At 35.4% G+C, this 15041-nt stretch overlaps 2 protein-coding genes across 3 annotated transcripts; one reads left to right on the forward strand and one right to left on the reverse strand.

Moving 5' to 3' along the window:
• Positions 1-2610: 2610 nt before the first annotated feature.
• Positions 2611-8198, forward strand: LOC104088438 (transcription initiation factor TFIID subunit 6-like). 2 transcript variants are annotated; one of them, XM_009593116.3, is made up of 12 exons: positions 2611-2854; positions 2981-3067; positions 3481-3582; positions 3679-3787; positions 4098-4201; positions 4283-4420; positions 4502-4597; positions 5090-5214; positions 6535-6667; positions 6760-6885; positions 7034-7145; positions 7690-8198. In XM_009593116.3, the coding sequence occupies exons 1-12, from the start codon at positions 2729-2731 to the stop codon at positions 8073-8075; spliced, it is 1644 nt and encodes a 547-aa protein (XP_009591411.1). In that variant the 5' UTR covers positions 2611-2728; the 3' UTR covers positions 8076-8198. The 2 variants fall into 2 exon arrangements, with proteins under 2 accessions (XP_009591411.1, XP_009591415.1); XM_009593120.2 differs by having other exon boundaries at positions 4502-4552.
• Positions 8199-8788: 590 nt separating this feature from the next.
• On the reverse strand, positions 8789-14902 carry LOC104088450 (cell division protein FtsZ homolog 1, chloroplastic-like). The gene is made up of 6 exons (XM_009593127.4): positions 14401-14902; positions 12804-12903; positions 11446-11675; positions 10177-10344; positions 9464-9697; positions 8789-9324 (listed from the first exon to the last, which is right to left on the reverse strand). The coding sequence occupies exons 1-6, from the start codon at positions 14659-14661 to the stop codon at positions 9058-9060; spliced, it is 1260 nt and encodes a 419-aa protein (XP_009591422.1). The 5' UTR covers positions 14662-14902; the 3' UTR covers positions 8789-9057.
• Between the last annotated feature and the right edge of the window lie 139 nt (positions 14903-15041).

Below are 15041 nucleotides of genomic sequence, written 5' to 3' on the forward strand. Positions count from 1 at the left end.
TTAATTGTAACCATAGAAAGTCTAAATTATCACTTCTAGTGGTCATAGGCATACACCACTTCTGGTGGTTAACAAAATTTAGTTACAATGAGATATACGAAACATACCCACTTATGGTGGTTGTATATTTCTTGCAAACTCTGCTGGAGTTTAAGTGGATCTAACAATGTTATACACTTTGTAATCCTTTATTAAGATAATTAGGATGGAAACAAATACCAAAATAGGTACTGTATACGTAACATATAACCAAGCAAGCGATGATAAAGATATTAAAATATAAGCAAAAGGCTCAAATTAAATTACGCAAATTTGGCCACTCCATATGTAAGTGATATCTACATCACTACTGCCAAGAAGAAAAACTCACCACCTCAAGGATATAATCTGCCTTATGATGCTCGGAATGAACAAGATCTGACACTGACATAAGAGTGTCGCCTTACATCGGAGATGAACACTGAAATAGAAATTAAATTCGATGTAAGTGCTCAAAATGACAGAGTCTCGTGCTGATAACATGTTATAAAATAAAAACTGTAAAGTAAATAAACTGAAGACAAGTATAAAGGGAGATTGATATTTTATTCAACTTTCAAAGTTATTTTCATAATAAATTGAAAACTCTTCTATTTATAGAAGAGAAGAAGCAGCTGCGAGACTTTTCAGGAAACAACTGCAAGGTTTTTCTTTAGCTACTTGTAACCTGTTTGCATGAGCTGCTTGCAACCTGCCTGTTTAATAAGAAGTTGTTGCAACCTGCCTGCATGAGCTGCTTGTAAGCTGTCTGCATGAGCTGCTTGCAACCTACCTGTTTAATAAGAAGTTGTTGCAAATCATTTCATTGAGTTGCTTGCAACCTGCCTGTATCAGCTGCTTGAAGATAAATTTTAATAGAGTATTAAATGGATAATAGTGGAGTAATGAATGAACATCCACAATATAATATTTTCATAACAGAGATTTTAATTTTTAAGAGGTATATTGTGAAAGTGAATTTTTGAAATATTGGTTGCAAATTGTTGAAACGAGCATATAGTTGTGCAAATCACAAAGAACAACGAGTCTGATCAAGTCATCAGAAAGATTTATATTTTATAAACTAGAAAGTGGAATCTTATGCGCTACTTCTCGCAGCAAAACAAGTTGAAAGTAATTCAATTGCTTTTAGGCACTATGTAAATGTAGTAGCACCGCTTACACTGTCTAAAAATATGAAAATGATTCAAACTTCAAATATTAAAAAAACAAAATAAATTGAAATTGATAATATTAAGGCGGAATACCTAAAAACAAGCCTAAACTTGACACGCATTATTAGTTACAACCTTAAACTATTCGTGGTCTTAATTACCATAAACTTGGCCTTTTGAGAGCAATTACCTCCTTGAGCGCTGATGTGGCGAAGAGTGTGGGTGCACTCTCTTTTAAGCGCGTATGAGTGAAGAAAAATTAAAAAATCAGCTTCCAAGTAGATTATTTTTTTAACTTTTAATTGTCATATAGTTATATATAATGATTTATTTGTTACAATTATGTATTTCTTCTTGCTTCATCATAACATATAATGTGCACTTTACTCTAACTTTTATTCTTTTTAATTTTTTCTATAAATATAATGTCTATTTGTTCCAATTGCATATTTCTTTTTTTTTGGGGGGGGCTAAATTTGTAGAAGTTTGGTTGGAAATCCATCATTTTAGTCAAATAGAAAACTTTTAGCAAAAATAATGGAGTACTAGTTGTGTATTTTCTGTTATTTTTTGTAGATATAATGTCTATTTATTTTAATTATGTGTTTTTATTTTCGAGTCAAATCAGTAAAAAAGATTGCTACATCTCTATTATTTTTTACCAAATAAAAAGGTATAGCCAAAATAATAAACTTGCAATTGTACACTATTTTTATTTCTTCTTTTGATGCAATGACTATTTATTTCAACTGTATATTTTTACTTTTTCCAGTAATATCTGTAAAAAAATTTATTTTAGAGCTCCATAATTTAGATCTATATAAAAAATCATAGCCCAAATAATAAAAATCAAATTATGTATTTTTTTATATCTTTTTAGATGCCTTGACTATTTATTTCAAATGTATAAATCTTTATTTTTAGGAAACAATAACTAAAACTTTATTATTTTTAGCCAAATAAAAAAATTAGCCTAAATGTAGTTCTAGCCAAGTTTTATTATAAATATTATTCGAAAAAGATTATCTAAAAAAATAACACACTTAAAAAAGTATAAAATATATTTTAGTTTTTAAAAAATATCACATGGACATGAAAATTCACGTGGTAGACGAGTGCATGACACTTTCCTAGGATGTGATCGTCGAGGGGGTAACAATGGAATAACCAAGTAGAGGGGATAATTAAGACCACGGATAGTTTAAGGATGTAACCAATAATACGTGCCAAGTTTAAGGGGTTTTAAGGTATTTTAGCTAATATTAATGATAATAACAAGAACAATAATAATAATAATAATAATAATAATAATAATAATAATAATAATAATAATAATAATAATCGGACGAATAGCTAAAACTCAAAGCTAACTGACTTTATCGAAATTAAATTTGCGAATAATAAATTAACTAAATTTTATTGGGAACACACGGTTTGCTCCGGCATATCCCCTGGACCCTACGTCTGAAATTGTCATTGAAACAGCCTAATCGAAGCAAAAAATTACCAGTGAAACAGCCTTATCGAAGCAAAAAATGAGCATAGTGCCGAAAGAGACAATAGAAGTGATAGCACAGAGCATAGGAATAAGCAATTTATCACCGGATGTCTTGCCTGCTCTCGCCGCCGATGCCGAGTACCGTATTCGTGAAATTATGCAGGTGAAGCTTGCATTAATTAATATTCTAGATTTTGCTGTTCCTGATAAGCTTAAGAACATAAATGCTGTGATTCTTTTTAGTGATTATCGCGCACTTTATGTTAATTTGAATTATTCGATAATGTAGGAGGCTATTAAATGTATGCGCCATTCGAAAAGGACTACTTTATCTACTGATGATGTTGATTCTGCACTCACTTTGAGAAATGTGGAGGTACGTACCTCTTCTCTCCTTTACAACTCTATTGCTCATTGCCTGAGGCATATCCAGGTGTGTAAAGTATGTGGAGTATCACCGAACCCACATATTGTTGAGGTGGATCCAAGATTTGAACTTGATGGTTCTGGATTGTAGGACGGCAGCCTCAATTGCTAGTAACTTGGTGCTGAATTTAATATTTTGTACATATTTAGTGGATTTCTGTTTGGGCCAAAGGCCGCACCCCCATGTTAAAGCCTAATGTACATTTCTGAGCCGCGGCCCCTAATGTACGTCCGGTGTTGCTCATTGGCGTGATTTGGATGTAGTTTATCATTGCCCTTGCCTAGTCCTTTTTGGTTTCTTGAAACTGTCTGTTCTCAATCTCATTGATGTTGTTTCCCTTTATGTCGGTGTGCCTTGAGCAGCCAATATATGGTTTTGCTTCAGGAGATCCCTTGCGGTTCAGGAGAGCTGCTGGGCATAAGGATTTGTTCTATATCGAAGAGAAGGATGTAGAATTCAAAGATGTAAGAAATTTTGGATATCTCAGGTCCCTTACAAACTTTAACTGTTTAGATTACGTTAAGTCATACTTATGGTAAGTTTCTCTTATTGTGTTTTAGGTGATCGAAGCACCTCTGCCGAAAGCACCATTAGATACTGCTCTTTTTGCTCACTGGTTAGCTATAGAAGGGGTTCAGCCTGCTATTCCTGAAAACCCTCCACTTGAAGGTTCGTCTTTTACGATAACTTTAGCAGCAATTAGCTTGTGTAGACATGTCAACGCACATAGATGATGGTTTGTCCAATTATTTGTTGATTGCTACCCGTTGTTTTATCAACATGATATTGATTCTCATTCTCTTTGTTGTCCTGGTTTGGAATTTCTTTCTCTTTCCTGTGGCTGTAAAGAAATGGAAGAGGATAGTGATGAAACAGAACCAATTAAAATATGTATCTACAGATTATTACATGTTGGGACTTACTTTTACTTGCCAAAAAATATTTTATACTTGTGACTGATAGATTAATATCATGGCAGCACTTGCTCCGCCCGCTGATAACCGAAAGGCTGAGTATAAGGAGGATGGAGTTCCTGTTGATCTTAAAATACCTGTTAAGCATGTCTTATCCCGTGAGCTTCAGGTACAACTATTCTAATATGGTTGTGTCATGTTTGCTCATCCTACATGATTCTATCTTTATGCATCTTTGGTTGTTTTGCAGCTTTATTATGACAAGATTACAGAACTTACTGTGAATAAATCTAACTCCCCTCTCTTTAAGGAAGCTCTAGCAAGCTTAGCAACAGACCCTGGGCTCCATCCTTTAGTTCCTTACTTCACTTATTTTGTTGCTGATGAGGTAAGTCGAAGATTCAAGTTCAGCAATGTAATATTTGTAAGTGACAGATAAATGATCTAATGATCTGCTGTTTTATGTCAGGTTGCACGGAATTTGAATAATTTTGATCTCCTTTTTGCTTTGATGAGGCTGGTCTGGAGCCTTCTTCAGAATTCTCATTTACATATTGAACCTTATGTGGGTCTATTGCTGATACCTCAGTACCATTTGCTTCAGTTTATTTATCCTTTTATTTATTCGAGGAATGCACGATAAATTTTACAGACTCTGTCTTTATGAAGCTGGTTATCCTTGATGACCGTGTTTAATTTTTTTAATGATATTTATTCCTTTATTTATTTTTCTAAGGAGATGCCAAATAAAACAATAAGCAGATGTCCATAAAAAAAGAGATGGAGTTAGCTTTCATGGACAATATTAGATTTTCTTTATTCTGAATACAACAACAATAACAAACCCAGTAGTTTCCCACAAGTGGGGTCTGGGGAGGGTAAGATGCACGCAGCCTTACCCCTACCCCTGGAGGGCAGATTTTCCTTATTCTGAATTAGTTCTTAAATTACTTTGTTCATTAAATTGGTGTCTTTTACATAATTCTGCAACTTTTACTTTGGGTCTGAATGATGTTCCCATAGTTGCATCTGATGATTTTCTTGTTTATCTTTCCAGCTGCACCAGTCGATGCCATCTGTAATGACATGCCTTGTTGCAAAAAGGTTGGGGAATAAATTCTCTGATAACCATTGGCAACTTAGGGAGTTCACAGCAAAGTTGGTTGCTTTAATATGCAGGCGGTAGGGATCTCTTTATTCAGTCATTCTCTTGGTTTTGTTTCATTAAAGGCTAAAAAGGCATGCATCTCCTATGCTATCTGAGTTTTTGACCAATATTGTCCCTTATCCGGCAGATCTATTTTGGTCCCTCAAATATAACCCCGAGCATATTTAGTCCCTTAAGTATGCTAAAGTGGAGCACCTTTAGCCTCACTGACACAATATGTTAAAAAACTAACGGTGTTACCCAACTCTGATTCATGAAGCAAATCTTCTGCTCTGAAGCAAAACATTTCCTCTCCTTTTATTGGATAACACAAATTATCACAGTAATTCCTCATTTTTAGATAATGTCTTCAAAAATTTTGACCTTGAAAATATCCCCTTCTGTGCCAGTTTTCAATGAGAAAATGACATTGTATAGCCGCTGTAAAAATAATAGCCGAAAAATGTATAAAATTTGTATATATATACATTTAAAAATTTCGGTTGATTTTTCCAAAAAGAAAAGTTAAAATTTGAAAAAAATAGAGCTGTCAGGATCACTTCTAGGCATATTATTGAAGCAAACGAATAACCAGGTTGTATTATCACTTTTAGCCCGTGCCAAAAACTATTTACATCTGGTAGCGGAAAAAATATATAAAATTTGTATAATTTTTGTATATTAACATACAAAATGTGTATATATATATATATATATATATATATATATATATATATATATACAAAAAATATACAAATTTTATACATTTTTCGGCTATTATTTTTACAGTGTCATTTTCTCATTGAAAACTGGCACAGAAGGGGATATTTTCAAGGTCAAAATTTTAGAAGACATTATCTAAAAATCAGGAATTAAAGTGATAATTTGTGTTATTCAATAAAAGGAGAGGAAAAATTTTGCTTCAGAGCAGAAGATTTGCTTCATGAATCATAGTTGGGTAACACCGTTAGTTTTTGAACACATTGTGCCAGTGAGACTAAAGGTGCTCCACTTTAGCATACTTAAGGAACTAAATATGCTCAGGGCTATATTTGAAATATGCTTGGGGCTATATTTGAAATATACTCAGGGCTATATTTGAGGGACCAAAATAGACCTACCCTCAAAGATAAGGGACAATATTGGCCAAAAACTCTCTGCTATCTACTATTGTTATCGGGTTCCAGGGGAAGGGGGTGGTTGTATATCTGTATAATTGTTGACACATGTAAATCATTTCTTAATCTGCTCGAATGACGGTGCTTAGCAATTGCTGATCTTTTACTCCCATGATATTGGTTAGTCTCCCATATTATCAATTAGGACTGTGTTGCTCACAAGTTAAAGCTGTGCAGCTACGGTCATGTGTATCACAGTCTCCAGCCACGTATTACGAAGACTCTGCTGCATGCTTATCTTGATCCAACTAAGGCACTGCCTCAGCATTATGGAGCAATTCAAGGACTAGCAGCTCTTGGATCGGGCGTGGTATCTCCTTGATATCCCTGTATTTTCTTTTCATCTTTATATTATATTTTAATTTTAAGCTGCAATCTGTGATGTTTATAAATTTTGTGTAGGTTCGCCTACTTGTGCTGCCGAATCTTGAGGCTTATTTGCGATTGCTGGAGCCTGAAATGCAGCTTGAGAAACAAAAAAATGAAATGAAGAGACATGAAGCTTGGCGTGTATATGGAGCCTTGATGGTGACTTGTTTGCAATGCTCTAAGAGTTTTTCGTATCAATTTGTCATCTTAATTCTTTGTAATGTTTTATGTTGCCTAACGTGAATTTTGGTTTTTAGGACTAATGATCTGCTTCACTGATCTCTTCCAACTGTGTTTTTGTTCACAGTCCACTGCAGGTCTTTGCATGTATGAGCATTTCAAGATGCTTCCTGCATCTGTATCTCCATCGAATCGGATATTCCTGAAGAATAAATGTAAAGTTGCAACAACATTGTCAAGTACGTAACCATCTACACTCAATAACTACAACTTTTAATTATTCAGGTTTTTTGAAGTTGTAGTATGAAGTTGTCCGCTAAGCATGTCTTTCTGCTTTGACTGTCCTTAACAATGGTCTTGAGAATGGTATGTTCTGTAAAACAATCTGTGGAGTTATTTTTATCTTGTTTCTGTCTCAGATTGCCATTGTTTTGTGGGATAATGTGGAAATTTTATGCTAAATTTCAGAGCACAAGCATTTTCCTGTCTGAAATACATTTGAATGATTTAGTGTTTTCACGTAGTATATAGATACTCCGTACTAATTAGGAACTCAGTAACCCCTTGTATATCTTAAAGCATTTACTGTGAAGAAATAGAATTTTGTGCAAGTCTGTATCTCCCTATAAGCTTTTGTGTTGTTGGTTCTGCCGTCTGCGTGCTTTCTTGGAAGTCCTCTTCCATGGATGTCTTCTGGCTCCAATTGCTAATCAATGCTAAATGTTATTTTTGTCATCCTTGATTATAGTGCACCTTTTTGAATGCCCCTTTATAATTGTCTAGATAAACGCAAAGCAAGCATGGACAACATGATCTCGCAGCCCCCACCCAAGAAATTAATGACAGATGGTCCCGCATGTGCAATGTTATCAAGTTCTTTGCCAGTAGGCATACAAGGAGCTATTGGTGGAAATGCCACAACCCTAGGTGTTACAGATGCGAGTTTATCATCAGGGCCACAGGGCTTGCAAAATGAGAATGCGAACAATTTGATGAGAGCCAGCAGAAGGGAGATTGCTGGTGGGAAAATCCAAAAAGCACCAGCTGCTCTTGGTCAGGCCTCAAAGAAGGATATGGATGCAGCAAATTTGTTGCCACCTTTATTTGAATATTTTGGTGACAGTATGTTATTCTTTGCACCTTCACCTGAGTTGTCATTCTTTTTGTGATCATCTTGTAGTGGCTGTAATAGGAAGGCGGGTTGCATAAATGAATGGCAACTGTGATTGTTCATGTTTATGAGTAATATACTTAGTGTTCTAATATATAATGCATCTTCCCTTTTGACCCCATATCTTAAATGTGATTCCCGTAGAAGAGGATCAAGATCAATAGCTTTGGCCGGAATAGTGAAATATGAAATGTGCAAGTATAATGCTTTACATCATGCGTCTCTATTCAAAAAAGTGTGCTTATGTGCTGAACTTACTGATTAGTTTGATACTCCTTGGGAGAAGTGTTTTGGTTGACTTGCCGTTATCATTCTCTCTCTGCTGTAGCCTGTATGGCTAGATTGCAATAACTATTTGGATTGTTGAATTAGGCTTGCATAAAAAATAAAAAAGAAACTCGGATGTTCTAGAATTTTGCCTCAAATGGTCAATACCTTGGGGTTTGTTTGGTTTGAGAATGGGATTAGGCTGTTACTTGACCAAGTTATACTGAGGGAAATACAATTATACAAGATCTGTAATACTTGTTGAGTTGTACCATGCGTGGTACATATACGGTATAATAAATGTTTTTAGATATTCAGATGATCTCATACCAACAATTTGACATAAACTCCAGCAGGGTGATTTTTGCCAAACTGTGCAGCGAATAATCATAAACTATGAAGGTGTATGCATAATTAAGAGATACTAAGTATGTAAGAACAAACTTTTCCAACCAAAGTGACTAATTTACGAGTCTCATGTTCATTAGAGAGGAAATCAACAGGTAACGACATTTTACAGGCAAAAACGTGCTGTACAGGCAGATCATAAGAGAGCACAGCAGAGTATGAATGTGATGCATTTGATAAGAATCATCACTATGTCTACAGCCAAATGCAAACACCAATCAGCAAAACATGTAAATACAAAGAAAGTAAAAAAGAAAAAAGTAAGAAAAGAGAAAAATGAAGCCGTAACAAACTATATAAAGGAGCTAAAAGAACAGCCTCCGAGTAGGTGTTCGTGATGTTGTCGAAGGTGAGGTTGATGACCTCAGGGTAACAGGTGATGCCATGCTTTCTTGGATTACTGGGCCTTTATCAGCAAGCTTTGCACCTCGTGGGTCAGAGAGAAGAGTCTTCTGAAAAGACTGGGTAAAACCAGTTGCAATTATGGTCACGTGTATTTCGCCATTGTAGCGCTCATCCACAACAGCACCAAATATGATGTTAGCGGAGGGATCAGCCAGACTGGTAACAACCTGTGAGAAATATTGCCAGCATTTCAGCATTACAAATATCATTCTCATTTTCCAAAAAGAGCTGAAGGTTTCTTTAATACACCTGGGGAAGAAAGAAAGAAAGAAAGAAAGAAAGAAAGGAAAGAACACTCATCATCACCTGAGACACCCTATTCACTTCCTGCAAAGTTATGTCTTTTCCTCCTGTAATGTTGTATACTACCCCAGTTGCAGATTGAATAGACGATCCAATTAAAGGGGCAAGAGTTGCTTGTTCGGCTGCTTCTTCAGCACGGTTCTTGCTTGATGAAACCCCAACTCCAAGCATAGCAGTTCCAGAATCTTTCATCACTGCCTTTACATCGGCAAAATCCACATTTACAAGCCCAGGTATCTGCAAATAGAAGGACCGCTTCATAATTTATCCAGATTTATAGCACATAATACAATAATGTCTATAACATACTAAGTTGCAAATACGTAGATTACCAGTCCTGTTTTAATCGGGAAAGTTCTTTTCTGAAGCCCTTCATGAGATATTAAAAGAACATAACCTCTGCAATATTATATTTAATACAGAAAAAGTCCATCATAAAAGATTCGTTAAGACAGTGAAGCAACTGGATGGTATGCCACAGTTCATTACTCTTGAACCTTTTTGCATTTGGCGTTCAGTCGCAGAAAATGCTATGTTGATTAGAAAAACAAGTAGGCCTCTTTTTTATGCCAGCGTGTGTTCGCAAGTGTGTTTTTGAGAATTTAGTAAAGTAACTAAAACCAGTATGATGACATTATACATTTGTATAACACAACAAAGAATTTCAGTATAATCATTAAAAGAGAGAGATACTGGATTTCGACAAAGGAACTCACAGTAATTATATCGGAAATTCCTTGGACACCTTGGCGTAATACATCATCAGCAAGAAGAAAAGCATCTTGAAGTGGTGTCTGCTCATCAGCAATATCTAGCAGACGGTCATTGGGAATTACTATAAGGGTATCTACATTTTTCTGAAGTTTTTCAATTGCTTCCAGAGCCTGTCGGTCAATAAGTGAAAATTAGAAACATGAAAGGATATGGATGATAGGAGCATAAAACATAGCCATGGAAACAATCTTTTTTTTAATGACAAGGAACATAGGACATTGGCGCAAAAAAGAAAATCAGCCAGTTAGAAAAGTCAGAATCATGTTCCGATTTAGGCATATGAACACCTTTGCATTAAGAAGCAATTCATTTCCTTTAGATCCATCAAGGGCAAAATGTTTGTAAGCGCTTCCAGTTATTTATATACCCAGGTTAAGCGCATAATGGGATTAAAACGAGGCAAAGAGAAAAGGTTTAGTTTTGTTGGTACAATTACATTAGCTATGGTGTTTGCCAAGAGTCTTATAATTTGTTTAGAAATTGGTATGTTGGTAGAAAGGAAGACAATCTACAACATAATATGATTCTCTACAAACGATACCTAATCTAGAGAAAGTTCCTATGGTCATCCTTCTACGAGTGAGATACTGAAGACTAATCATCCTGAGGCTGTGAGAGCAGAGGTGTATTCGAAGGACCATATTTTGGGAGTCACTTAATAGTGAAGGAAATATTCACATACCACCTAAGCATGACAGCTATCTAACATAAGTTTGAAGCTTTACTATGTTCCCTCTAGATGTCTAGAGTTCATCAATGTTAGCTTAAGTTTGAAGCTTGATACAATATGAGTTTCCTTGCGCATCTCAATATTTCATCCCTAAACTTGCAACTGTACAACTCAATACTATGTTCATTTCCTTTCTTCATACTTACCTCACTCCCTTTCACATCAAGCATGTTTCACTAATTGATGGAAATTGAAAATGCATCTTCCTATACGATTTGCACCTCTTAGTGGAAATGTCCCGTTTTGGACAGTGATGCGCCAGTTAAACCAGAACCAGAAAAAAAAAAACAGCCTTTCCAATTGCTTATTCTTTATTTTCTAGCAATTTCTTCCGTTGTGAAATGAATATTCCTCCCTTTTTATGCTGGGACATCCTAACATGCTTTAACATTTTCTAGTTGTTGTGAAATGAAAAATCCCCAAAAAGTCTAGGAAAAAGAAGCAAAATTCTATTCTCCAAGGAGCTGAAAATGGCACCTGCCTGCACGGATCTTTTACGTCCTTCAAAGCTGAATGGGTATGTGACAACACCAACAGTCAAATAGCCTGCTTCTTTTGCTATTTGAGCCACAACAGGAGCAGCACCAGATCCTGTACCTCCACCCATTCCTGCTGTTATGAACACCATATCTGAACCTTTTAGAGAATTTGCAATGGCTTCCTTCGACTCCTCCGCTGCCTGTTCCCCTAAAAGAGGATTACCACCAGTACCTGCATTTCAAGAAGCAACTTACGTAACAAATCATTACATCAAATCAAGAAGCATAAAAGTGTTTAACAAGTTAGACTGTTAAACACAAGCCTCAAAATCTATAGCAAAACAACTCGTAGGGATGGTAATTGGATCCGGGCAGGGCAGGGCAAGATTTAAATGGGACGGGGCAGGGCAGTATAGGCCAAGTTTTGGGTTAATAGCTGGGTTGGGTTATTTTTGCTCTGTTTTCCCAATTCCCACTTTAAATATACACATTGTAATGATAACTACATTGTGAAATTTTATCTATTTGTTACAATTGGATAATTTTTTAAATTAGATTATTTTTTCTCCATATTAATGTACTTTCTTCCTTATATAGAAGGCATGAGGAAATAAAGAATCGACTTTCCAGTTGTTATAGAGTGAAAAATGTTGTTCTGTGAATTGTTGTTATATGTAATTAAATTTGTGTTTCCTACTTCATAGGAGTATTAGAAAGAAAAAAAAGGTGAGGATTTTACTATTACCACCCAACTGTCACTTCTGATTGCATTGCGGCTTTGGCTCCATTGAAGTGCATGATTCTAATAGTTCTTACTGCTATTTATGTGCATGCTTATATTTTAGACTAAATAACATTGATATAAAATATATTTTATCAATATACATAAACAACTCTTATTCACATGTCAATTTTAAATATTTCATTAAAAAGGTAAAAAAAAATGTTGCAAAAAATTGAACGGAATGTTGCAAAATGAAAAAAAATAGAAAAATATGAAGGATAGTCTAAATGGGGCAGGGCAGGGCGGGTCAAAAGCTTAGCAGGTCAAAGCTTGCCCTCCCCTCCCCTGCCCTGCCCTACTCTATCCCACCCCAATTGTCATCCCTAAAAACAAGAAGCATCCACATCCAGAACAACATGTGACTCCAGATGATGCCATATAGGCAAAATAATACTATGTAATTTCATAAAGTCAGGATAGAGTATAACTGTCTTGATGTTAGCTTCCGCCGAAGTTATTTTAACATGGTTGAGATTGAAAATACAAAAGAGCTAGTACAATGTTTGATTAATGAAAAACTGCCAGAATAGAGAGTGTGAAAGAAAGATTTCTTCATAGAGAGAGAAGAATGCTAACCAAGCCCACGAGTCAGAAGTTCTCCAATTTGAAGCGGGTTTTCAGCAGCAGACTGTAGCAGTGCTTGAGCATCCGTGTTTATAGCATAGAAGTCAACACCCTAGTTTTGGACATGCAACAATGAGATCCATCATGTGAAATGAAGGGATGGGATCATGACATAGGCGTCTCAACTAATTCTCACTAATAGAAAGCAAACTGGAGGATGATAAAGACCAGGTCAAACAAACAAGTAAAGAGATTTCTAGCTTTTCTTCGTGACATGGATTTGTTAACCAAGCCAATGATAATTCATATACAACTTTGTGAATAAGATAGCAATGACAAGACAATAAGGGAGCCAATAAAATGTCCAAATTTTTTCACATGAGGGTTACAGAGAATCCAAGTGTAACTACTTGGTTGCTAAGAGAGAAAAGGAAATCTCAAGTCAAAAGAATGAAGAGGATTGATTTTGAGTTCCTGTGTTCTAAAGTAACCACAAAAACAAAGCGTAGAACATGATCCCAAGTCTTGTTTTCACCACTCTTGGATAATAATCCCAATAGAACATAGAGCTGTTATCATTTCTTCATTTTTTTTATAACCGAGAAATTCCGAGGACCAACGGCTGCGTATGGTTCAAACCTCGGTGCATAATGTGCCCTCCCCTCGACTTCTCCACTTAAATACCAGGCTCTTTTCTGCAGCTATTATCATTTCTTCATTATAAATTGAGATACTCAATTTGATGGAGAAATACATAGAATAGTAGCAAGTTGTGTACAAAAACAAGTTAACGCCTTACTTGAAGGGAGAATGGTTCCAAAAACAAATTAAAGAAGATGGAAATGCAATTTGTTGTATTCTGGAGCATGTAACAGTCATATTCTGAAGGTTGATATCTTAAAATTCTTCTTCATATAAAGTACTCCATCAAAAATAAAAATAAAAACTAAAAAATGACTAGAAATTCAGAATTAGAATTATCAAAATTCATAACTTGTATAACAGTTAAAATAAGACCAAAATGATAAGGAAGAAAATGCTCGCTACTACATTGGTTACTCAGTCCATACAATGATACAACAATGCATAGCAAATATTTTGGTGAAACATAGTCCAAATTTTCTTTTTATTTTCATTCCTGTCCTAAAAAATATTTCTGGGGTCTAATTGCTAGCTAATTTGAAAAGAGTTGCTTAAATTAGGTACATACAAGCAGGGGCGGAGCTAGCCCATCGAGTATGGGTAACCCAGTCACTTTGGTCCAATCCATGTATTTCTCTTAAAAAATCTATTGAATATGTATAGATTATTAATTTAGAACCCAGTAACTTAAAAGTATTAGAACCCCGAACCCTTAAGCTTCAAATCCTGGCTCCGACTCTGCATACAAGATGAACAAATAATAACAAAAAAAGCATTCCAAGTCCCTTTTTTATATACTGGAAATAGCACACAAGGACATGAGAAAGGAACAAAATTTGAAATTACATAAAAAGGGGGAGTGCAAGACTCAAAATTTATATAAACGGGTAGCACAGAAGACACAAAAAAGAAACAATATTGAAAAACACAAAAAGGGACAAAAAGAAAAGAAAAAGGGATAAAGAACCTGTAAGCCACTGCCAATCATACGGTTAACGGCATTGTTACCACCGCCACCGACGCCGATAACCTTAATCTTAGCAGAATCAAAAGGAGTAAATGAACTTGAAATGCTGAAGCGTTGAGGTTTACATAAGCTTTTTCGGCGAGCTTTGGTGAAGCAGCATTGTTTAGGAATAAAGGAAGAGTGGTAAAAAGCAAAGGAAGTAGAAGAAGGAGAAGAAGCTGCTATCTCTGCTGGGTTTGAGAGTCCTAACATGGTGGCCATTGCTGTTGCTGCTCCCTCTGTTTGTTTGGTTTATACCAAAAACAAATATCTGGCAAACAAAACAAATTCAAGAGGGTTGGGGGTATTGTTGTTTTTAGGGTTTTTTAGAACAAATAAATATTTTGTTTTACTCCTCTCACTTTCCTCTCTATCTAGGGTACCCTTTTTTATTTTTCTCTTTTGTTGACTAACTCGTAATATTTTACTGGATTGTTGATCTTGTCTTTGATAAAGGTGGTGAGGGTAATTTGTAGGACTATTTTATCAAGTACACTATATGTTACTATTTGTATCCATGCTGAAATTTGTAAACTCAAATATCCTAATAGTTTTTATTCTTCTCTTTATTAATTAGGTCAAATGCTTTTATGAAAGCTTTT

This window comes from Nicotiana tomentosiformis, chromosome 7 (genome assembly GCF_000390325.3).
Source record: "Nicotiana tomentosiformis chromosome 7, ASM39032v3, whole genome shotgun sequence".
NCBI classification, from domain to species: Eukaryota; Viridiplantae; Streptophyta; class Magnoliopsida; order Solanales; family Solanaceae; genus Nicotiana; species Nicotiana tomentosiformis.